Genomic DNA, 25566 nt, shown 5'->3' with positions numbered 1-25566 from the left:
CCCACATCGGGCTCTCTGCTCGGCGGGGAGCCTGCTTCCCTCTCACTCTCTCTGCCTGCCTCTCTGCCTACTTGTGATCTCTCTCTGTCAAATAAATAAATAAAATCTTTAAAAAAAAAAAAAGGAAAAAAAACACTTAAAAAAACAAAGGTAATATTGGTTGGATGAATGAATGAGATACCTCTCGATGTTCTTCCTAAAATTTTTCTCAAGGACTATTTCTTGTTTATGATTGGATCCCCAGGACTACCATAGTGCCTAGCACATAGTTCCTTTTCTTTGCCACTAATTTTTAACTCTAAATCCCTACGTTGGTAAACATTCACTTGTTTGTTATCTGCTCTTACCTTTCATCCTGGAATTTACCCTGCTCCCTCCGGTTCCAGAGTGACTGAGATTAGTGAATCTGGACTCTCCAGGCAACCTCTGCTTGATTCTGTGATGGCTTTTGGGCATTTTATCACACAATCCTGAGATTGTTGGTACTTACCCATTTGGACCCACCTCCTAAACTTTGGGCTTCTTAGAGGGTAAAGATTATGTTTATATATTTTACCCCTAGAACATTAGCATGATACCTAGCATATAATTTTGTTTTGTTGAATAAATTAATGAATTCAGTTCCGTTAGCATTTGTTGAGCACCTAGCACATACAGAGGTTACTAAGAACTGATGGGAACAAAATTCTACCCTCAAGGAATTCATAGTCTAATGAGAGAGGCTGCAAACAGGAATCAAGGCATTAGTGACACTTGTGATTTAAGCCAAAGTGATTTAAATTCAGGGAACTGTGGGACTTCCAGGAGGACTAATTAAGGCCAACTGAGGAAAGGTTCCATAAAGGACATGGTATTTGAGCTGAGCCTGATAGGCCAAGTTGGTGGTGTTTTGTTTTGTTGTTGTTATTGTTGTTTGTGATTCATCCTTTTTCTGATTAAGAATAGGTGACTTTAAGCAATTAATTTGAAACCATTTTGTCACCTTATTGATATCATGTAGCCTTAGGGCTACAAAAAAGCTAAAGGTGGAGTATTTGTACTTGGGTTTTAGAACTAGAGCCTCAGAACCTAGATCAAGACAAAACATCTTTAGCCCTTGACAAACCTGTGGAGGAAGAAGTTGTTTCCATATACAAAATGACAATTCTGAATGTCTTAGTGTACTGTTTCTCCTCTCTTCAAATAAAACGAAAACCTCTTGACTCCCCCTTCCTTGACCAGCTGCTACCCCATTTCCTTGATCTGTTTTGCTGAAAAACTCCTAAAGTGATTTTCTGTGCACAGTTATCGCATTCTCTTACAGTCATTTCTCTCGTGCTCTCACCCCTGCCAGTCCATCAAAACCATTCTTGTCAGGGTCAACAGTGACCTCACTGTCACTCAGTCTAATGGTCAATTACTAGTCCTCTTCCTACGTGACATTGAATATTCTCCCAGAGCATGATTTCTAATGGTTATGCAAGTACTTTGAAAGTATAAAACACCATACTGTATACCATGATAGTATCATCATACCTTCTTTTAAAAAAAAAGATTTATTTATTTGAGAGAGTAAGAGAGAGGGAGAAAGAGCATGAGTTGGGGGACGGGCAGAGGGAAAAAACAGACTCCCTGCTGAGCAGGGAGCCCTGCATTGGATTCGACCCCAGGACCCCGGGATCATGACCTCAGCTGAAGTCAGATGCTTAACTTAGTGAGCCACCCAGGTGCCCTCATTATTCCTTTTTTAAGAATTTGAAAATTTATTTTTAAAGATTTTGATTTCATTTTTTAATTTTTTTTCCCTGTAGGGGACATGGTCTCAAAATACAGAGAACCTTTGATCCACACCTTCCTGAGGGGAGCAAGAGATCCTGATAGTGCTCATAGGGCCAGCAGCTTATCAAACCTTGGAGAACTGTGCCAGCGGCTGGACTTCCTGCTGGGCTCCGTGGTTCATGAGGTGATGCATGTCGATTCCTTTCTCTAAAGCTTGTTTTTTTCTTGGACCTACGAAATAGGATTGGGAGTCAGATCTGTGGTTTTTTCCCTGATCAGATAAGTCATTGAATCTCCCTTGGCCTCACTAATCTTGTATATGTATATCGAAAGTTACATACAGAAGAATTTTTTTGTTGCAATAGGAAGTCACCTTAATTTACCTTACGCATTAAAAGAGGATTTATTATAAAGATTCCAAGATAGCTAACAGAGTTGAAGGTACCTCTAGCAAGAGCAGACGGAACTTAACCCTGCGTCTGTGGGCCATCTGTGAGTTTCATCTCTGTTCACAGAAAAATCTCAGGCAAATATTTTAATTGGCCCTCTTTGGTCAGAGATGCCCTGTAGTTCAGGGGGATGAGATTATTTACCCAAAAAGACTAATTAACTTCCATGTTTTGTTCACCACTTTACACCCAGTACTTGGTACATCGTACACACAGGCTGAGTAGGCAGCCACAATAATAGCCATGCGGGATGTTGGCACTGGACACTCCGGATGATGAAATGTGCATCTTGCTGTTGTCCTCTACGAACATCTTCCTCTAGCTTCTTCGACTTTATATTCGCCCTTGTGTTTGTTTAGTCATAAATATATTAATATATATCCTGACTCCCTACTGTGTGCTAGGCGCTTTGCTATTTAAAGACGATGCTGGACAGAAAAAGACTAGTTAACATGTGGACAAGAGTCTTTATTACCAATGCTCTTGATTGTCTTAAATCTTCATTTGGAAGAAGTTGGCTTGTAAATTATAAATATACAAATAAAACAGTGTGTTATTTTTCTGTTTGTGAGAGATCAGATTTCTCATACAGAGCACATAACTTTCCTCGAACAAAAACTGAAGAACTGTAATAACTCTGGCTCCTTTTACACTATTTAGTATGCTGAGGTTGACCATATTGAACAACAAGTATTAAGAAGTTCCTAGTGAGAAGGAATTTTCTTTGATGTCTGGTGATTGTGTCTTATGAATAAGCAGAGAAATACACTCATGGATATTGCATACACTTGAATTTATGGCATTTCCTGATTCCTGAGCTTTATAGGCTTTGTTTTATTGATAGTAAAGGCTATTCATGTCCTTAAATTCCAACTTTGGATTTTTAAGAAATTTATCCGTCAGTCATTTCCTCTCCTTTAGCTCTTCCATGAGGGACATACACCTATGTCTAACTTGTACTTTTTTCTTTTCTTTTTTTTAAAGTTTTTATTTATTTATTTATTTATTTAATTTATTTTTAAGTTTTTATTTAAATTCCAGTTAACATACAGTGTTATATTAGTTTCAGGTGGAGTTTAGTGATTCAGCACTCAGATACAATACCCAGTGCTCGTCACTACAAGTGCCCTCCTTAATACCCATCACCTATTTATGTATCCTTTTTAAAATAACTTAGAAGTGGGGCGCCTGGGTGGCTCAGGTCATGATCCCAGGGTCCTGGGATCGAGCCCCGCATTGGGCTCTCTGCTCAGCAGGGAGCCTGCTTTGTCCTCTCTCTCTGCCTGCCTCTCTGCCTACTTGAGATCTCTGTCTGTCAAATAAATAAATAAAATCTTTTTTTTTTAAGATTTTATTTATTTATTTGACAGAGAGAGAGATCACAAGCAGACAGAGAGGCAGGCAGAGAGAGAGGAGGAAGCAGGCTCCCTGCGGAGCAGAGAGCCCGATGCGGGGCTCGATCCCAGGACCCTGAGATCATGACCCGAGCCGAAGGCAGCGGCCTAATCCACTGAGCCACCCAGGCGCCCCAAATAAAATCTTTAAAAATAAAATAAAATAACTTAGAAGCAATGATCATTACCAACTTCAGACCTTAGAGTGCTCTAATGTATGTGAACCGTTAGGTACCTGATCTTCAGTGGTTTTGGATGGCGCTTAGCAAATCTCTTGTCCATTAATATATGAACTTGTAACACTTAAGAGAAGGCATTTGCAGGTCTATTTTATTTTATTATCTAAAGATTTCAACTTATTATAACGTCTCTGGGTCAAATAGTGAAGTGGTTCCTGCATTTTTTCTCTGTTTACTCGGTCTTCACATGACTCAACCCAAACTGAACCATAAGCCATGATCTGAACCAAACCCAAATATTATCATTTTTTTGTTAAAGAGAGAGTGAGCATGGTGGTGGGGAGAAGGGCAGAGGGAGAAATTAAGCAGTCTCCATGCTCAGCGTGAGCCTGACCTTGGGCTCAATCTCAGTGACCCTGAAATCATGACCTGAGCCGAAATCAAGAGTTGGACCCTCAACTGACTGAGCTGCCCAGGTGCCCCTAAATACCATTATTTTTAATAACAGCTTTACTGAGATGGAAGTCCCATACCATATAAGTCACCTATTTAAAGGGTACAATTCAGTGACTTTTAGTTTATTTACAGAGTTGTGCAGCCATCACAAAATTTTTAAAACATAGCTGTGAACAGAATAAAAACTTATCCCAGATCTCCTGGATCAGCTCAGGTTTGACAGGATTCCATACATTATCTAAAATCAGTGACCCAGTGATCTTCTATGACCAAAAAAACTGAGACCATGTTTCTTTTTGAGTCCTAGACTCTTCTCCCCTTTTCTCTCTTAAGGAAACTGTAGCAGGCTATAGGATACTGGGGGCATAATGCCCCATCAGGGCATTAGAGAAAATTCGTGGTTTGATTGATTAGAAAAATTGAGCTCAAGCAGGTTTTATAACATTCAAGAAGTGTCATCTCTCTGGAGAACCACCTAACCTGTTGAAAGAGGATGAAATTCCCAAATGCACTTGGGGATGGGAATCACTGAAGACCTATCTCCAACCACTTACTTACCTGCGGTCACCTGAGCACATGACTTAGACTCTGAACTTAGTTTCTGGCTTACATGGGATTAAAGGGGCGTCTGGCTGGCTCAGCAGTAGAGTGTGTGACTCTTGATCTCGGGCCATTAGTTCAAACCCCCCCGGGGCGGAGAGGGTAGAGATTACTAAGAGAAAAGGCAGGAGATTAAAATACCTACACTGCAGAGTTTTAACCAGGATCTAAAGATAACGTATTTGTGGAAAATAAGGGAAGGTGGATATGGTGGTCAGCATTATGTCAGGTGGAGGGGAGGTTGCAGTGTGAAATAAGGGAGTCAAGGTGAACTTCATTTGGAAAGGTGACAATTGAGTAAAGATTCTTTTTTTTAATTAAGATTTTTCTTTAAGGAGCATTTTGGTCATTTGAAGGAGGCTGATGATGACAGTGCCGAGTATGGCAGCAAGGAAGCGAGAGAGCAGGGGTAACCAGTGTCCTTCAGATGTCCCCAGTCGTACATTTACCCAACACCTACAATGTGCCAAGCCCTTTGTTAGAGGCGGAGATTACAAAACCCTACAAGGTACCACCTTGCTTTCTAGGCTTGGGTAACCTGGTAGAAGCCATAGACCTCAGTGACTACAGTTGCTGTCCTTTGTGACAAGTGCCGCACGAGCATATTTTAGGAGCCCCTCAGTCAGGTTTGAATGTTGACAAAAATGTGCTGGAGGAAAAGACCCTGGGACCTGAGTCTTTAGCACAAGTAGAAATTGGGTAGCCCAAGAAAGCGTTTCAGCAAGGGCATCGAGCTGTGAGACAGCATGGCGTGTTGGAAGAGGTGTTGGAAGATTCAGAAGGCTGGAGTGAAGGGTTGGGGTAGGGAGGCTATTGGGTGGCAAAGCTAAGGCAAGAGAGGTGGGCAGGGGCTACATCATGAAGGGTCTTGTTAGCTTTACAGCGTCCTGGCTCACAGCAAGAATCAGGGATTGCTTATTAAGCCTTCAGAAATGAATTGTGAATAGGTAGTAGGCTGTTTGCTTCCCATGGTGCTAACACAAAAGTAGAGCTCTTCCTTTTGTTTCTGCCTGAACATCCATGTGAGGAGCTGCTACTGTGGGGGCACCCAGCTGGCCAGCCCCTACCCTGCTTCTTGAGACCTGGACTCCCAGAAACACGAATCCCAGGCATGTTTATGATCACTAATAAATTATGAGTTCGGTGAGGGCAGAACTAGTCTTTATTTACCTAGGCATCCCCCTAGCACCTGTCACAGTGCTTGTCATATAGTGGGTGCTCTGTTCGTTAATTAATATTAAATGAAGAGGAAAGTAAAGCTTATTTGGGAAGACTGGTTCCTGTGTGTTTTGAAAATAGTAATAATAGCAAGCACTTCATACTTTCATGAGGGCCTTGTGTGTGTCAATTGATCCAGTTCTCACAAAGGAAACTGAGGCACAGAGAAATTAAATCAGTTGCCAAGGTCATACAGATAGGAAGTGGAGGGCTGGGATTTGGATATAGGCAGGTGGTTCCAGCATCCATGCTCTTAACCTTGCTGTATATTATCTTCCAATAAATGTGTTTAGTTCATTTATACGATTACTTTCGTGCCAAAAAAAAAAATGCTTTTGTGCCTTAAAAAGGAACAGTATTGCCATATAAGTAAAGCTACTGACAGGAAGGGTCATGCAGCTCCATTGCTTTTGGCAATGAAACTTCAGAAGGTAACACATTCCCTCTGATTTGGAAAACCAGGTGTTTCCATCCCACATAATTTCTGTCTCTTCTTTTTAGATGTTTCTTCTTATGTAGCATCCCACGCTTGCCGTGTCATCAGTGCCAAACCAGCTGCCTTGGGTGGACTACAAGTTTGAACATGGTTGGACACCTGACAGCTTTCAGCGATTGAGCCCTCTGGTAGTCAGACGGCTCACGTCCATTCCAATGGAAAAAGTGGGATATTAGGCATAGCTCTTAAGTTGTTCTTTATTTATTTTGTTTACACAGTCAACAGATATGTATTGAGCACTTACTCTCTGCCAGTTATGGGACTACAACGAAGCTATGTGCCAGATTATGGGGATCCAGCTGTGAACAGAACACAGTTCCTTTCCTCATGTAGCTGATGTTCTAGAAAGGAGACGTAGCTAACAAACAAGCAAGGAAGTAAACAGATATATCCTGTGTCAGATAGAGTGAGTGCTAAGGAAATAAATCTAGTAAGGGAAGGGGCACAAAGGGAGCTTGTTATGGTATGTGAACTTGGATGAACAGGAAAGGCTTCACTGATGAGTGACATTTGAGATAAGACCCAAAGGAAGCAAGGGACCGAACCAGGCAGATACCTGGGAGAGAGCATGCTAGGTGTGGGACCAATAAGAGTGGAAGCCCTGAGGCAGGTGCATGCTTGACAGGCTACTGAACAGCAAGGCCAGGGTGTCAGGTGGTGGCAGTCTAAGCAGGGCCTTGTAAGGACTTTGGCACTTACTTTGAGTGATTTGGGAAGCCAAGGCAGAAGAATGAAAGGATCTAACTTATATTATTTTCTTTTGAGAGATCATATGTGTGCATGCGCAGCGAGGGGAGGGGCAGAGTGGGAGAGGGAGAATTCCAAGCAGACTCCCTGCTGAGTGCAGAGCTCTATGCTGTGCTCATTCCTACAACGCTGAGATCATGACCTGAGCTGAAATCAAGAGTAGGACAACTTAATCGACTGAGCTACCCAGGTGCCCCATGTCATCTGTTTTGATATAAAATTGAACAAACTAACCACGATAGTCTCTTCTAACATGATCTGAATTGGCGGTCATAGCTGTATAGCTCTTGGGCCTCTGAAGAAAGCTGTCCTACCTGTTGGGTGGTCCACATTTGGGCACTGTCTGTACTGTGACAGTGTTTGCTGGTAGGGAAGGAATATAAAAGATAGGATCAACCCATCTGTCTCTGTACTGGAAAATCAGGTTCTTCCTCCCTGTCGATGTCAAGATTTAACCTGTTGGAAGAGCACTATTATTTTCCCCTATTTCTCGTCAAGAGCTATGTTGCTTGAAACCAAATCTTTTTTTTTTTTTAAGATTTTATTTATTTATTTGAGAGATAGAGAGATCACAAGCAGAGGGGAAAGGTAGAGGGAAAAGCAGACTCCTTGCTGAACAGGGAACCTGATGGAAAATGTGATCCCACAACCCTGGGATCATGACTTGAGCTGAAGGCAGATGCTTAACTGAATGAGTCACCCACACATCCCTGAAACCAAATCTTTTTTTTTTTCCTAAAGATTATTTATTTATTTGACATAAAAATCACAAGTAGGCAGAGAGGCAGGCAGAGAGAGAGGAAGGGAAGCAGGCTCCCTGCTGAGCAGAGAGCCCAATGGGGGGCTCGATCCCAGGAACCTGAGATCATGATCTGAGCCGAAGGCAGAGACTTAACCCACTGAGCCACCCAGGCGCCCCTGAAACCAAATCTTGAAAAGCATTACCATCTTTATCACTCTCTGTGGGAAGTAAATATGATTTAAAGGAACCACAGCAAGAGGCCCATCCTCAATATGACAAGTAAGATGTACCCTAGGTGAGAAGCCCATGGGGCAATCCACTTTATATGTGGTGCTCAGAATTCCATAATCCTGAGCTTTGGGGTATGATGCAAAGCCATCACCTCTGACCCCACTGAATGATCCAGATTGATTACCAGTCTTGCTGTGATGGGTGCAGTTGCCTATGTACACTTTGAAGATAGGTGGACCTCTGAGATGAGGACTCTAGGAAATGTCCTGGAGAACTCCAAGGAAGCTCTAGTAGCCATCAGGGTTCTCCTTCATGGCAGGTTAAGTGAGCAAGCTGAACGTGTATTAATTGGAGACTGTACTGCTTTTGTTCTTAAGGTTTCTCGGTTTACAAAACAGGACAGATGATTTAGTTTCAGGTAAGTTAGCAGACCAACTGAAACTTTAATAAAAGCAAGCTCTAAGAAAAGAGATGAGGAGGGGCACCTGGGTGGCTCAGTGGGTTAAAGCCTCTGCCTTCGGCTCAGGTCATGATCCCAGGGTTCTGGGATCTAGCCCCGCATCGGGCTCTCTGCTCCGCAGGGAGCCTGCTTCCTCCTCTCTCTCTGCCTAGTTGTGATTTCTCTCTGTCAAATAAATAAAAAAAAAAAAAAAGAAAAGAGATGAAGATGCAGTTGGAAAATTGAAGTCATGCTTTCATGACATGTAGCTCAACGTTGGTACCTTCTCACCTGGGATTTCCCAAAGTTGGTTTGTCATAATCTTGCCGTTTGTGTTATTTTTATTTATATAGTTCTGATTATGCTTGGTATGTGCCAGCCATCTGGGAAGTGATGTTTTTCCTTATTTCTGTTGGTTCCTATCAAGTGTTAAATTGCTTAAACTGATTTTAATATTTCCAAAGTAATCATCATCTTCCTCTTTACATGTCTCTCAGAAATGGATATGAGTTAAGTATTATAGCCAGTAGAGAGAAAGCCTTCTGCAGTGTGGTTTATTAGAATAGGTACTGACCCGAAGGCAGGCAACACGAAGATCACATAAGATGGGTTTCGCCCTCTGGGAGGACTTAGAAACAAAATAGAAATATTATACCAGTTCATAAATTAGTGAAGACCTTACATCATCTATCTATTTGCCAAGCCCTTTAGAGGTTGAAGGCAATGCTAAGTGTGTCCTTGGGGTTAAAGGTGTGAGAGATTGACTATGGGAGTGACTTGTTCAGACTGGGTAGATGGAAGAAAACAGCCATGTATCCTCCCTGCTTGAGGCTTTGATGAGGGGTCTGCCCCACTGGCCTGTAGGAAAGCAACATTGCAAGCTGGAGATGGGAGCTTGATCTGAACAGAAGTTTTGTTCTTGTCTCTAAATGGTATCTGCAAGAACATTGTAAAATTCTGATGCTTTAAAAGCATTTTGCGTATTGACCATAATACAGTTCATAGGATTTGATCCTTGTGACAGGTATTGAGGAAGGTTCGTGATCAGGCCTCTTCCTGATCATCCTGGATGGCTGATTGCTGATGGGCTGTGTCCCATGTGGTGCATACATCACTAACAGCCAGTAGCAAGCAGGAGGCCATTCCAGCTGATCTCAGCAGGGCTTGTGAGAGAGCAGGGCTCCTCTCCCAATCATGCCTTCAAAGTGGCACAAGGAGTCAGGAATTGGCCCTGCAGGGGAAGCCCTTTTCCAGTCAGGATTCTTCTGCCTATCCCGATTGTGGAATTAATGCCCGACAGCCAGAACTAGAGCCACTGAGTGAGGCACAAGCATAGCCTGCTCAGCCCAGTGTGGCAGAACAGAGGTGGCAAGCTGGACACCAGCAAGGTTCTAGGCCAGGAAGCCTTGATCCACTAAATGTGGAAACCGAGGCCCCAAACTAAATCCAGAGGGCTGCAGGCAAAAGGCTTGGGAGCATCTGCACATTATATGGGCCCAGGCTGGTTTTCATGCCTTAGTTACCAGACTGAATAAGCTGAACTTCCATGTGTCAAGAAGGACTCAGGCCTAGCTCGAACTTGTCTCTCTGATTTCAGCGCTTACCTTGTAAATACTAAGCCTACAAGTGGAGGTAGCTATTATATTGTTACCTGTTTGGAGGTCGCCCAAGGAATTCCTCTTAGGACTGGATTGCTTCTACCGTTAATGCCAGAGGCATGGAAGCTACTGATGGTCTTGGGTCAGGATGTCCCAGGTCAAAAGCAGAAGCAACTTGCGGGATCTTACTGAAAAACAGCCCCCAAAGAGTTGAGCTTTTCTGGGATTTCCCTTCCCCTGCGAGATGCAAGTTTGTCTAATAGATGTACAACTTGATTAAGTGCCAATACATCACAGATGCAATTATATTTAAGAACAAGCTACTTCTTCTAATCTCTCTGCCATCACTGATTAATTAGACACTTTGAACTATGCCCAACTGTTTAAAAGCTGTGAAAAATACAACCTGCATGGTTAAAATTTCTGCACAAGCCTATTTCCCCGTTTGTGCCTGTATTTTTTTTCTAAACCTTTTTAAAAACCATTCTTTAAACATAATATGTATTTACACATGTTTCCAAACACACAATCTGGCTATTTTCTTATGGTTAGAAATCTTCCCATGGTTGGCCAAGAAGTACACTCACCCAGTAAATGAAATAAAGGATGTGAAAGACCAGTTGAATAATACAGACTTACTTTCAGATTATTGCAGCCATTGGCCACACTTTGAAGATTTTTGTTTTTAATTTTTAAGTCTTGGATGAATACCTTAGAAAGGTTTTTTGCCGTTGTTTTTAGTGGTATCTCTTTATTGAGGTTTTAAAATATTTTTGTGCTTACCAGGAGTCGGGTGGGGGCAGGGTGGTTAACAGGGTCTAGAAACGTTCTTATTTTATGACATATAATTATTAGCTATATATCTGGCACCATGCTGTGCTAGTAATTTCTAGTCTTTTCTGTCATAGGGCTGTCTTTTAAAGTAAATGAGCATTGAAAGACCTATTCCACACATGCAGAAGCCCAGGGAGACTCTGAAATTGGCACCGGATGACTGACAGGGTGGGGTACGCTAGGCTTGCAGGACTGGGACATCTGAACATGCTGAAGAAGATCAGTTTGAATATTTATGTGTTTCTCTAACCCTGGGCTGTAACTTTCATCAGTGGCGCATTCATATTCATGCAGGGCCTTGAACTCAGAAGCCTGCTCAGCTAAATCTCCATGGTCCTTGCTCCTTAGAAGCCACTTGTGTTTGGGCCATCTTTCCTCCCTTTGATTTAGTGTCCCCAAATGGGGACAAGTCACATTTCTTCCCATTTTTGAGGAAATACTTGAATTTTACCATATCTTTTTATTATATATACATATCCCTTCCAACTTCCTCATCCTCCCTTCTGAATACTAAATCGGATTTTGCCCTTTTCCAGAAGAGCCAAACTAAACAAGATCTCCACCACTAGATCTCTCCCTCTTTATTGAGAACAGGGAAACTATCCACCCCTCGCTAAGCCAGATTGTTCATGACGAACGTGTAGAAAGTGGAACCCAGGTGAAAAGCTTTAGGTAATTGTGCAATCTGGATTTTTATTGACTTTTCTCTCACCCTCCTAGGTAACAGCTTGCCTGATAGCTGTGGCTAAAACAGACCATGAAGTTCAAGTGCGCAGAGCTGCCATCCACGTCGTTGTGCTGCTGCTTCGGGGCCTCAGCCAGAAAGCTACTGAGGTAAGTCAGTTCCTTACCATTTGCAGCTACCCTGCCTTTTGGGGTTTTTATCTGTTTATCAGTTTTCCTTCCACTGACGCAGCCTCAGATCTTTGCCCTGGACGGATGTATGACGATGAGTCCACCAGCAGAGCTTTTATTTTGTAGCAGGAATACTATTTGCATCTTTAGTCAGAGTCCCAATTTTCTTCTGTAAGGGTAGGCAAACCACGCATTAACTGCTGCAGGAAAACCAGAGCCCTGGCTTTTAGGTTGCGACTCTGAGTCCTGGCATTCTTCTCAGAGGGGCCGGTTCCGCGTGTGCTTACCGGACCACACTAAGCCTGCCTCTGCGCGAACTTCAGTGACTTGTCTTCCTGTCTCATTTCATTGTTCAAAGCGAATTCCTGAAGGACCTCATTTAAAACGCTTCCTTTCTTGCTGTGAATTCAATTCCCTGAGATTGTAGTTGCTGCATAAACTTTTTTCCTCCTCCAAGTGGGTCTGGCTGCATTTCTCCCCGTGTATGGCCAATATAAGAAGAAAGTATATATATCCATCTGTGTGTGAAGAATGAGTAACCTCAAAATTAATTTTCCTCTTGATTTTAATGGAAACTCATTCCCAGCTGAGTTTATAGAGAGAGTTTACATTAAAAATTTACTTCCTGGTATCCACAGTGCTCATCTGTGGCTGGCACATCAGTATTTAACTGTCAGTGAAGCCATTCGAAGAATGTTTTGTCAGACCTTCAGGCTTTACTCAGGATAGAATTTTGCCATATCAAGTGCCTGACACCATTTTTGTATAAGCACGGACTCGTTAGTTATCCCCTCTTTATTATCTAGGACCTTGATGGTGGTGGGGACACACAGATCACAACTCAGTAACACAGATTAAGTAAATAAATTGCTGTTGGGTACACACTGTCCTTGATGAGAATCTGCTCTACAAGAGGGAATTAAAGTGTTTTTCATCCATCCTCAAGATCCACAAAACTCTTGGGGTGCCTGGTTGGCTCAGTTGAGTTGATCAGCCCAGGTCTTTATCTCAGGGTCTGGATCTCAGGGTTGTGAGTTGGGCCCTGCATTAGGCTCCACACTGGGCGTGGAATCTACTTTAAAAAAAAAATCTGCAAAACTCTTGCCAGATACACCATGGTTATGTAAGTTGTTAACAGTGGGGGAAACTGGGTGAGGGGTATACAGGAATTCTCTGTGCCGTCTTGCAGCTTGTCTGTAAATCTGAAGTTATTTCAAAATAAAATTTGAGTTTAAAATGTGAGTTATAACACTATTAAAATATATCTGTACAACTCTGTGAGGGGGCTGCGGCAACTGGCACATCCCGGGGCTTCTCACTCCTCTCCGCCGGCACTGCCTTCCCGGGCTGCAGGCACTGCCCGACCGACAGCCACCCCCGAGCTGCGGGCACCGAGGAGCTGAGGGCTGCACACTGCTGTGCCGGGCGGCTTGGGATAACACGCAGCTGTGGCGCACCACGATCACCTCCGCAGGATGAGGGAGTAGGGGTCTCAAGTGGGGCTACTTGCTGTGCCCCTGCTCACTGCCTGTCCGTATATTCTACCTGCCCCCACCTACTCTCACCTGCTCTTCACTCATGCAAGTCTTCAGGCAAATTTGTCAGGTGACAAATGACAAGTGACTGCACATCTTCTACTCAGACTCTGTGGGTGTGATTGGAAGTCCTGAGATAAGCTTTTACATGGGTTTCCACCTTCCAGCTCTGATTGGTACAAGATTTGAGAAGGTCTGACCCTGAGGTTTTGTTGAGTGATTGCCCTTGATTTCTTGGGCTTTGGCTTCAGTGACATCCATCAGGCCACATCACTTCCTCCTATTTGAGCAGGCCAGCATTGTGGAGGCACCTTTGCACCTCCAGGGCTCCAGAACCACAGAGTCAAACTTGGCTCACAATTAGAGAGACCACTGCCCAGGAGGTGCTCTGTAGGGGGTCAGTTTACCGTGAAGAGTCTCTGGCTGTCAAATAGAGGCATATTGACTGTGGTTGACAGCTCTCTCCTTCTCCAAAAGCTTCTCAAAAATGGAAGCCTTCTGTCACCCATCCTCACATGACTGATGAACTTCTTTGTATTTTCCCGAGGACTCACCCGGTCTTTGGGCCGTCCACCCAGTGCTCTGAGAGTGAGCAGTGGGACATGTGGGCAGGGAAACCCAACAATGACAGAACTTAGTTACTGTCTCTGCAGCTACATCAGCCAGTGAAAGAAGTTAGAAGTTGCTGGGTGGGAGCTCTTGCTTCTGTAACTGTTCCCATTCATTTTATCTATGGGCTGTTGGATCCCATGAATGTCTATCCAGAAGTTTTGGAGCTGTATAGGAACACCATCCACGGCTAGAGGATTCCCTGGCTTCCTGAATACATATTCGGGCTTCATCAACTCCTTCTGAGCTGGAAAGAGTAGCTTCCCTGTGTTACCTCCACAACTTTCTCATGTTATGTATTCTCTTGGGAGGAAATGCCCCAGAGAGGTCCTGGTTGCCGAACGCTGTTCTCTCACAAAAGTCCACTTGACTCACCTGGGTAGTCAACATATAGTTAAAAGCCCGCAGAATCTCCGGCTAAGGATGTCTTAACAGTCCACCTCCATTCTTCCCACCTGTGAGTGAGTGTATGGACTTGCCTCTGTCTTTTTGCTTCTGATGAGCATTACTTCTCATAGGTATAGATAGAGAGACATTCTTAAAAGTCATTTTAACACTTCTATGGATTCTGCTGAAATATTTAGAAGTACTCATTTCTGGCCCATCCTTGCCTGGAGTTCTATGGTGAAGACTGAGGAAAGGGTGTCTCCCAACCTGTCCTTGAATGGCTCTGAGGCCACATGCTGTTCAAAGTTCTCTAAGCAACACAGCTTCAAGTGTTGCTTAGAGTGAGTGAGAGTGAGTCTCCCTTGTCATAACTTTGGATTTCATTTCATTAGCTGCTTTTAATTATAGACATTTTGTTAAAATAGGTTTTGGGTTGAAAAATGTGGTATTCTAAGTATACTTTAAGACTATGATTTATCGACACATATTATATATATTTTATAAGGGTACTAAACCAGCAGATACTCTGGCAGAGTAGTGAACCTTTTAAACATGTTTAATTTCTGAATAAATTGGATTAAATCCAAACTATTTACAGAATTTCCTAAAATCACAGAATATTATGAACCAGTAGCATCTGTGCCAGAGATTAATTGTTATTAGCTAATTCTAACAGCAAGTAACGTCTGACTCTTTGTACTTCAGTGCTTAGAAGCATGTCCCTCCTGAGTTGGAGGGGAGGGGATCGTTGTGTAGTCCAAGTTACCGTGCTAAATATACATTGATTCCTTTTATGACAGTTGCTTGACTTCTCATTGGTTGTCCCAGAGAGGCTTCCTCATATAGCTCAGTAATCCCAGTACTTTACAGATAGAAAAGTTCCAGGAACTTTAAGAACAAATACTGAAAGGCCTATGAGCAAATGGTGCTGAATATTTCTTTTTCTTGCTTTCTTTCTGTTTGTTTGTTTTTTTTTAAGAAATTTTTATTTATTCATTTGACAGAGATCACAAGTAGGCAGAGAGGCAGGCAGAGAGAGAGGAAGGGAAGCAGGCTCCCTGCTGAACAGAGAGCCTGATGCGGGACTCGATCCCAGGACCCTGAGATCATGACCTGAGCCAAAGGCAGAGGCTTTAACCCACTGAGCCATCCAGGCGCCCCCACTTTCTTTCTTTTTTAAAGTAGGCTCCATGCCCAGTGTGGAGCCCAGTGGAGGGCTTGAACTCACGACACTGAGATCAAGACCTGAGCTGAGATCAAGAGTTGGACGCTTAAACAACTGGGCTACCCAGGCGCCCCGCTGAATTTTTCATTTTTTTTAAGCCACAGTTTCAATTGTCTTAATCAAAACAGGATGATTAAGTGAATTTTTAAAAAGATTTTATTTATCTATTTGACAGAGAGAGAGCGCTAGCACATGCATAAACAGGAGGGTGGCAGGGAGAGAGAGAAGCAGGCTCCCCACTGAACAGGGAGCCCAGTGACATGGGGTTTGATCCCAGGACCCTGGGATCATGACCTGAGCCGAGCCACCCAGGCATCCCGATTAAGTGATTATTTTATTTTATTTTATTTTTTTAAATTTTTTTTTTTTTTTAAAGATTTTATTTATTTATTTGACAGAGAGAGAGATCACAAGTAGGCAGAGAGGCAGGCAGAGAGAGGAGGAAGCAGGCTCCCTGCGGAGCAGAGAGCCCGATGCGGGGCTCGATCCCAGGACCCTGAGATCATGACCCGAGCCGAAGGCAGCGGCTTAATCCACTGAGCCACCCGGGCGCCCCTAAGTGATTATTTTAAATTCTTTTTTTTTATTAGCAACTTCAGGTATAACAACTGAAACTGGAATGAATGTTTATTTTCTATTAATAAAAATGAATTTTGACAAAAGTGGCCAAAAAAATCCTCTATAAGTGCACCCACCCTTACTGAATGAGTGAGAGAAAGTGAGTGTATGTGTATGTGCACAGCAAAGTATCTGGCTAGTAAAGTGAGAGAAGAAATAGAAACTCTATCTAGATTTCTCACATCTGTGTGGAGCCAATGAAAGCAACACTCCTGGTCTCACCAGTGCTAAAATAATTTGTGGCCATGGAATATTATTGTCACTTTCAAAAAACCATGTGAATGGAAAGCCTCTCTCCTGTTCTTCAAACCAGCTCTGTCTTGCGCTTACTGAAATTTATAAATTGTGCTTACTCGGTGAGTAAAGAAAAGGAAATGGGATGGGATGAATGTAGGATTCCTTCTCCTGGTGCATCCTTAAGAGCAGGTGTGTTAAATCTTGTAATCGTAGGTGTGATTATAATCAGTGGCACTTTAATGAGAAACGGAGATCACCACAAAGCTTTCAATCTAGGATTTATCTTTTCTGCTGTTTTGCCCCCAGGAACAGCTGAAATGAAAATGCCACTTTGCTGATGAAGTTGTGTGTGTATGTGTGTGTCTCTGTGTGTGTTTCCCTTCTAATCACTATTTCTGAAGTTACAGAGTGCCAAAAGATAATGCCAGGTTTCAGTGAATTTTCTCTTGCTGGTAGATGTGCCCGCCAAGGACCTCTGTGATTCTGGCAGCTTGGAGAGGAGGTAGAGAGTCCAGAAGATCAGGAGGTAGATTGGATTCACAAAGGGAAGACATCACAACCCCCACTCAGTTGAAAGCAGTCAGAATCTTGTGCAATCAACACAATATCCACACTGGAGGGAGACACTGTATTCACTTTCTTTCTTTTTTTTTTTTTTTAAGATTTTATTTATTTATTTGACAGACAGAGATCACAACTAGGCAGAGAGGCAGGCAGAGAGAGAGAGAGGAGGGAAGCAGGCTCCCCGCTGAGCAGAGAGCCCTGAGGCAGGGCTCAATCCCAGGTCACTGAGATCATGACCGGAGCCCAAGGCAGAGGCTTTAACCCACTGAGCCACCGAGGTGCCCCTGTATTCACTTTCTTTTTTTTTTTTTTTTTTTTAATATTTTATTTATTTGACAGAGAGAAATCACAACTAGGCAGAGAGGCAGGCAGAGAGAGAGGAGGAAGCAGGCTCCCCATGGAGCAGAGAGCCCGACGCGGGGCTCGATCCCAGGACCCCGGGATCATGACCCGAGCCGAAGGCAGAGGCTTTAACCCACTGAGCCACCCAGGCGCCCCTGTATTCACTTTCTTAATGAAAAACTTATTTTCCCTGCTTAGCCTTGTTTTGGCCTTATGACCATATCTGGTAACTGCTGATTTATTCCCATGATAGCCTGAACCCCAGGAGAAGCCAGAAGGAACTCCCTTTTAACCCATTCTACCTTACCCTTCCTGAAAATTAAATGTACTAGGAGAACCCAGGGGAGGAGGTATGTTTAGACCTGTGCCTTCTGTTGGCCTCAGAGTTAAGAACAGCCCTCTTAGCATGGAGAGAGTAAGCTGACCAACAGAATGAAAAAAAATTCTGCCTAACTATCCAGGTCTTTGCAAAGTGACTTGTTTATTTCAAGTATTGTAGATGTTCAGAACATCCTTTTTCATAAATACATTCCAAAGACAATAATGAATAATTGGGGCAGAAACAGCTGAGTAATAGCCTACCAGCCAGGCCCTCCTTCAGATAACAACTGTAAATCCTGGACATACTATAGTAAGCAGCCGCCTTGAGACACTGAGCGCACAGCTGCAGACTCTCCCATGTTCAGAGGAGAGGCCCTGGACAGAGTCAGTTTCCATCTGTTTTCTTGGCTTTTAACTTCGGGACAAGGCTGTTTGGGAATGCATGCAGTCAGTACAGGAGGGGCACTGGTAGAGATATCACAGTCTTTCTAGCCTGGCAAACCAGAACAGTGAATCTGGGAAACCACAGCTCCAGGACAGAGAAGGGAAATCCTGGAATATGCTGGAATGGGTAGATCCAGAGAAAGGCATCCCAAATTCTGTTTGCCTACGTGTAGAACTGACCCCTGAACCGAGCAAGGTAAGTGCCAACTTTAAAAAAAGAAGGAGAAGTGGCAGAAACCACTAATTGGAGAAGAACAAAATCTAGGGTCTTCTTAATTTAAGATTTATAATGTCCAGGATATAGTCGGAAAAAACTTAATATATGAAAAACCAGGAAGTGCTCGCTTCAGCAGCACATATACTAAAGTTGGAATGAAAAACCAGGAAAATGTAAATATTCTCAATAGAAAGGAAAATCAACTGAGACCAACCCCAAGGTAATCCTGATGTTGGGATTTTAAAGTAGCTGTTATAATTATCCTTAATGAAGTAGAAGAGAAAAATGCCTATAATTAATAAAAAGATAGAAATCTCAGCAAATATTATGTAAGACTGATGAATCATTAAGCTCTACCTTGAAACTAATAATATACTATATGTTAATTAATTGAATTTAAATAAAAATTTCTAAAATAAAAAAGAAGAAACAAATAATTTTAAAAAGAGCCAAATGGAACTTCTAGAACGGAAAACTACAATACCTGAGATTTTTTTTAAATCACTGAATAGAATTAAAAGCAGAACAATAGAGATGATCAAATGTGAAGAAGAGAGAAAAAAAGATTTAAAAGGTAAGTGATCTGGAGTGACCAGAGGCTCTCAGAAACCTAAATCTGTATTTCCCCTAGGAGCCATGGTTCAGTATCCACTGATACTGAACGTGAACACTAATTCAGTGTTCATGGCAACTTTATAGAACATAACTACCATGAATAATGAGAATTGGCTGTAGGCAGTAGGGAAAAAGAGCTGATGATTTTTTTGTTGTTGTTAAGATTTTATTTATATATTTGACAGGTAGAGATTACAAGTAGGCAGAGGCAGGCAAAGATAGAGAAAGGTGGAAGTAGGCTCCCTGCTGAGCAGAGAGCCTGATTCGGGACTTGATCCCAGGACCCTAGGATCATGACCTGAGCTGAAGGCGGAGGCTTAACCCCACTGAGCCACCCAGGCACCCCAAGAGCTGATGATCTTAAAAAAAGGATGAGTACTTTGGGACTGACTGTAGTTCTAGATTTATTAAGGTAACTACTACTACAGTCCTCTACCCAGTTTACAGAGAGCTGACTTCTTAGAAGACCTGTGAAGTACTTTAGAACTTTGCACATGGGTTTACAGTGACTAAATGTGGCAGCAATTTTATGTGACTCTTGATCTCGGGGTTGTGAGTTCAAAGTCTCCCAATGCAAATAGAGATTACTGAAAAATAAAATCATTCATTCATTCATTCGTTCATTCATTCATGTATGAGTGAGAAACTACTCAGTGGAGTAAGAGAGGGACAGAGGGAGAGAAAGAGAATCCCAAGCAGACTCCCCACTGAGCATGGAGCCTAATGCAGGGCTCGATCTCATGACCCTGAGATCATGACCTAAGCAGAAACCAAAAATGTAGATAAGTTTTCAGGGGTGCCTGCTGGCTCTGTTGTTTAAGGCTCCAACTCCTGATCTCAGCTCAGGTGTTGATCTAAGGTAGTGAGTTTAAGTCCCGCATTTGGCTCCACACTGGGTGTGGAGCCTGCTTAAATAAAAGAAAATCTTTTTTTAAAAATATGCTAGCATTTTATATTGAAACTTTCTCCCTTGCTTTTTATTTTTTAATTTTTATTTATTTTTTTTAAGATTTTATTTATTTATTTGACAGACAAAGATCACAAGTAGGCAGAGAGGCAGGCAGAGAGAGAGGAGGAAGCAGGCTCCCCGCTGAGCAGACACCCCCCCCCAATGCAGGGTTCAATCCCAGGACCCTGGGATCATGACCTGAGCTGAAGGCAAAGGCTTTAACCCACTGAGCCACCCAGGCGCCTCTGTCCCTTGCTTTTTAATAGTAAAATGTAATTCCGAGATAATAACTTTTCTTCCTTCTAATCACTCATTTTAGGTGAAAAAAAAAAACCAAAAACAGTCTATACTATAGTAGGAGATAAGTAGTAGGCTTTAGAACTCATTCCTTCAAGATGATTAACAAGTCTTTTTTTAAAAGATTTTATTTATTTATTTGACACACAAAAATCACAAGTAGACAGAGAGGCAGGCAGAGAGATAGGGGGAAACAAGCTCCCTGCCATCCCAGGGCCCCAGGATCATGACCCGAGCCGAAGGCAGAGGCTTAACCCACTGAGCCACCCAGGCACCCTGATAAACAAATCTTAACACCAGGTCTTGTCTTCAAAAATAAGCAAACCGTGGAAACATCTTTAGGGAGAATAGTTTGGGATTAATTATAAACTGATGGCTGAGTCAGGTTCTGAGCTATACTGAGGCCTCCCCCCAGGAATGATTTTGAATTCCTTCTTTGAGTCCAGTGATAGGCGCTGATGACAGAAGCCTCTTCCTGGTAACATTAGGAAGAGTGGTTTCACTGCCATTTGTGTATTCAGAGGTTACTCTCCTAGTTCTTTGTCAGAGAAAATGCATACTGTAGCCTTAAAAAAACCAAAAAACAAAAAACAAGTGTGATGTTAGGCACTTTTGGCTACAGCAGTTACCTGTGGTCTGTCCAAAAGATTGGGTGCGTGAGTCCCAGGTTCACCTTGTTTCCTGTGTGTCCAGACTGAGTACTGGGACCCAAGGACTTGACACTTAATCTCTGACACAGCACAAATGGCAAGTTATAAGTAAATGGACACACGGAATGGAAACTTTTCCTTCCTTTTATTGGTTTTGTTCTATCCTGAAAGTTATTTTGACAACATTTGGTGTGGTTTTCGTGCTGTGAGTACAGTAAACGGGCCCAGTTTCCTTCCCAGAGCCAGTTTCACACATTGCTCTTTTTAACAGCTTGAAGGCCCTGTGTGAGGAGTAAATGAAAAGAGCATTTATATAAACATGACTGAGATCCAGGTAATAATTATTTCCCTATAAACTTTGAAAAAGTGCTTGGGAGAGAGAGCCCTTCCAGGACTGAAATTAAAGAGCCTGCTCCCTTTCTGGGAGCGTTAGGCTCCCACCGCTGGGCCAAGGCAGCAGTTCTGTTGATCCTCTGCTACTGGCCAGGGCCTGGCTGTTTACAGTGTTGGTGTTATTCCTAAAAGACATTTAATAAGAATTCAGCCTTTGCTGGACACTGTTCACAGTGTCAAGAAAGACAGAGGCTTAGAGGGACTTTCAGCTAAGTCCTAGGTTTATAAATGGTCTCTTCCCCCCAAACTCTTTCTTCTCTCTCAGACAGTGGAGATGCTGCCGCTCCATTTCGGTCTTAGAAGAAAGGATCCGCTCGGACTCTGTAGTCCTTTCCTGGGGCTGCCTAACAAAGTACCACTGACAGTAGAACTTTACTGTCTCCTAGTTCTGCAGGCTATAGAAGGCCAAACTCAAAGTGTCCACAGGGCCGTGTGCCTTCTGAAACCTGTAGGGAAGTTCCTCCTTGCCTCTCGCTGGCTTCCCGTGCTCGGCTGGCGATCATCGGCATTTATTGGCTTGGAGCCACATAGCTTCAGTCTCTGCCTTTGTCATCACGTGCGTTCTCCCCGTGTGTCTCTGTCTTCACATGGCTTCCTTCTTCCTTTCTGGAATAGGGCCCCCTCCTCCAGTATGACCTTAACTAGTCACATCACAACGACTGTTTCCAAATAAAGTCACATTCTGAGGTACTAGGGGTTAGGCCCTCACTGTATCTTTCAGGAGTGGGGACACACAATTCAACCCGTACTGGGCCCCTAGGATTCCATAGTCCTTTCTCTTTTGTGCTCATGCTTTTCCACCTGTTCATTATTGCTGCATCTCGAGAAGCCTGTTCTGTGTGGGGTATCTCTTCTCTGTCCTATTCTTCCTTTATTTCTCTCTCTCCTTTAAGTATCTGTACCACATACTCCAGCCTCAGGAAGACAAGAGAAGCAGTGTTTCTGACATCCTTACCTTGAACGAACTTATTTCTGACACTTGAAAGAATAAGGAGCCACATGGTGCAATTTTTTGGACTCTTGGTGCCTGGTCTGGGATTGGTGCAAATCTCTTAACCTCTCTGAACCTCATTTGCACATCAGCCCTATCCCCCTGACACGGATGTGGGGAGGATTAGATGGGATGACCTGTGACACTCTGCAACTGTAAAGGGTTGTAGATGTAGAAGATGACAGTGATGATGATTGGTCCTCACCGTTGGTGCATCGCTGGTCTCATCGTTGGGACTGTTAGGACGGCTGTCATCACCACCACTGCCACTAGCAGAGCCTTAGATTTGCTGGGGTTTTGAAGGATTTTTTTTTAAACCCACCAAAGATAAGTTTATATTCGATCTGAATGAATAGGCAGTTTAGTTCATGGCTGGAACTTTCAGAACCTTTCGCTTTATCATGCCGGGCACACACCACCAGTCATCTCAGGTTTTGGAGGACAGGCTTTAGTATGTGGAATCCAGCTTTCTGACTCCGTGAGAGGATCTCATGATTGCATATATCACCTTGTTCTTCCTCATGGATACCAACTGGACTGGAAAACGTAGAAGAATCTAGATGCTTTTGTCGTTATCGAACCAGAGAACTTAACCTATGTTCAGACGTGATTTGACCTCCAGCGGTATTGTTTTCTCCCTTCCTTCCCTATCACTATGAAGCAGTGGATATAGTACCACAAATAGTAATACCACTTATTTAATTTTTTTTTATTTTTCACTTATTTAAGAGAGAAAGCATAAGCAAGGGGAGTAGCAGAGGTAGAGGAAGCAGACTCCCCGCTGAGCAGGGAGCTGGGTGCAGGGCTCGATCCCAGAACCCTGAGATCATGACCTGACCCAAAGGCAGATGCCCAACCAATTGAGCCACCCAGGTGCCCCTGAACCTCGTATTTTTTTAAAGAAAGAGCAAATAGGGAAATTGTGGCTGGCTCAGTTGATAGAGCATGCAACTCTTGATCTCAGGGAAGGGAATTCAAACCCTATGTTAGATGCAGAGTTTACTTAAAATAGGTATGCCTGGGTAGCTCAGTTGGTTGAGCATCCAACTCTTGATTTCAGTTCAGCTCATGATCACAGGGTCATGAGATTAAGCCCCATGTTCAGGGTCCACACTCACTAGGGAGTCTGCTTGAGATCCTTTCTCTCCCTTTCCCTCTGGCCCTCCCTGTTTTCTCTCTGTCTCACAGGCACCTGCATGCTCTCTCTCAAATAAATAAACCTTTTTTTAAAAAAGAAAAAGAGCAAATAAAGATTCCAAAATAAATAATTACACCAGTAGAGGACGAAAATACCCATTAAGCAGTCACCTGTTTCTCTCCCATGCTGAGAATATTTAAAGTAACGTTTTAGTTAATCGAGTGGAGACTTGTATCCAGTCCTAGTTCCCAGTCAGCCATCTACTTTTTCTGTAAATAGCAAAGTTCTCATCACTTCTCTGTGGCGAGGGGTTGCCAAAAAAACTGTGATGATTTTTTACACCTGTTATATATATTTAGAAGCTTGTCTTATTCTGTTAAAGCCCAATATAATTTGCTGTCTTTTCCTTCCTAAGACCCAGTCAGACCAGAAGCACAACTTCTCAAATGTTCATTCCCACACATTAACAACCAAATGTTTAGTCATTAACGAATGCTTGTTTTTCCAAGGATTTCTACCGTCTGTCAAATACAAGATTTGTATGTGGGATGGCAGCTCAGAAGTCAGACTCTTAAACTGCTGAGTTAAAGAGGGTTTACAGCTACATAACCCTGGACAGTATCCGGGGCATTTTCCAGGGACGTCTTTGTCCCAGGATCTGAGCCGGCGTCTGAGAGAGTAGGGCTAGAAGGTGTCAGGAGAGGAGTGGTGCCAGGCTGGAGTCAGAGCCAACCTAAGGGAAGTTGCACAGGAGAAAGGCAAAGCCAGGTGGAGACAGATGAAGACACGTCCGCCAGGCCGCTGCTGCTGACCTAAAGGGAAGTAAATGAGTGTGCTGTGTTCATCAATAGCACAGTAGCCCCATTCCCGCCATATCTTGTATTTTTTTCCTCACGTAATTTCCTAAATTGAGGTGTAACTCATATATATAAAATTCACTCTTTTAAACTGTGCAGTCCAGGGGTGCCTGGCTGGCTCAGTCAGAAGAGCAACTCTTAATCTCGTGGTTGTGAGTTCAAGCCCCACATTGGGCACTTAAAAATAAATAAGGGGCACCTGGGTGGCTCAGTGGGTTAAGGCCTCTGCCTTGGGCTCAGGTCATGATCCCAGGGTCCTGGCATCGAGCCCCACATCGGGCTCTCTGCTCAGCAGGGAGCCTGCTTCCCTTCCTCTCTCTCTGCCTGCTTCTCTGACTACTTGTGATCTCTGTCAAATAGATAAATAAAATATTTAAAAATAATAATAATAAATATTTTTTAGAAGTTTTAATTTTGCAATTCAGGGTTTTTAGTATATTCATAAAATTGCTCAAACATCACCACCACCTAATTGCAGGGCATTTTCATTAACCCCCAAAAAGAAGCCCTGTAGTCATGAGCAGTCACTCCTCCCCATACCCCCAACCCCATTCCCCAGCTCTGGCCACCACAAATCTACTTTCTACCTATGGATTTGCCTTTTCTAGACATTCCATATGAAAGAAATCACATACTATGTGACCTTTTGGGTCTGGCTTCTTTCACCTAGCATAACGTGGTCAAGATTCATCCATATCATAGCCCTGTATCAGGATTGCGTAACTTTTTATGGATGAATAACAATCCGTTGTGTGAGTAAACCGTATTTGTTTATCCATTCATCAGTTGATGGACAGTTGGGTTATTTCCACTATTCAACTATTTTAAATAATGTTGCCACGAATATTTGTGTACACATTTTTGTGCAAATGTATGTTTTCATTCTCATGGATGTATATCTAGGAGTGGACTTGCTGGGTCATACGGTGACTCTACATTGAACTTTTTAAGGAACTGCCAGACTGTTTTCCAGCTGTGTCATTTCTCATTCTCACCAGCTATATATGAGGGTTCCAAATGCCCCACATTCTCTTTAATACTTGTTATTGTCTGTCATTTACTAGGATTATCGCCATCCTAGTGGGTGTGAAGTGGTGTAGTTTAAATTTGCATTTCCCTGATGGCTCAAGATGTTAAACATTATTTCATGAGCTTATTAGCCATTTGTATATCTTTAGAGA

General features: G+C 42.9%; 1 protein-coding gene across 1 annotated transcript in view; it reads left to right on the top strand.

The window, feature by feature from the left end:
• The window catches only part of TANGO6 (transport and golgi organization 6 homolog), a 180663-nt gene that overhangs the window by 134734 nt on the left and 20363 nt on the right, over positions 1 to 25566 (top strand). Inside the window, exons 16-17 of the mRNA XM_045987224.1 lie at positions 1791 to 1942; positions 11862 to 11975. Of these exons, the coding sequence (XP_045843180.1) occupies positions 1791 to 1942; positions 11862 to 11975 (266 nt within the window). The remainder of the gene's footprint in view (positions 1 to 1790; positions 1943 to 11861; positions 11976 to 25566) is intronic.

Source organism: Meles meles, chromosome 19, assembly GCF_922984935.1.
Source record: "Meles meles chromosome 19, mMelMel3.1 paternal haplotype, whole genome shotgun sequence".
In the NCBI taxonomy this organism is placed as follows: domain Eukaryota; kingdom Metazoa; phylum Chordata; class Mammalia; order Carnivora; family Mustelidae; genus Meles; species Meles meles.
Note: the sequence above shows the minus strand (reverse complement) of the source record. Positions and strands in the feature narration are given on the sequence as shown.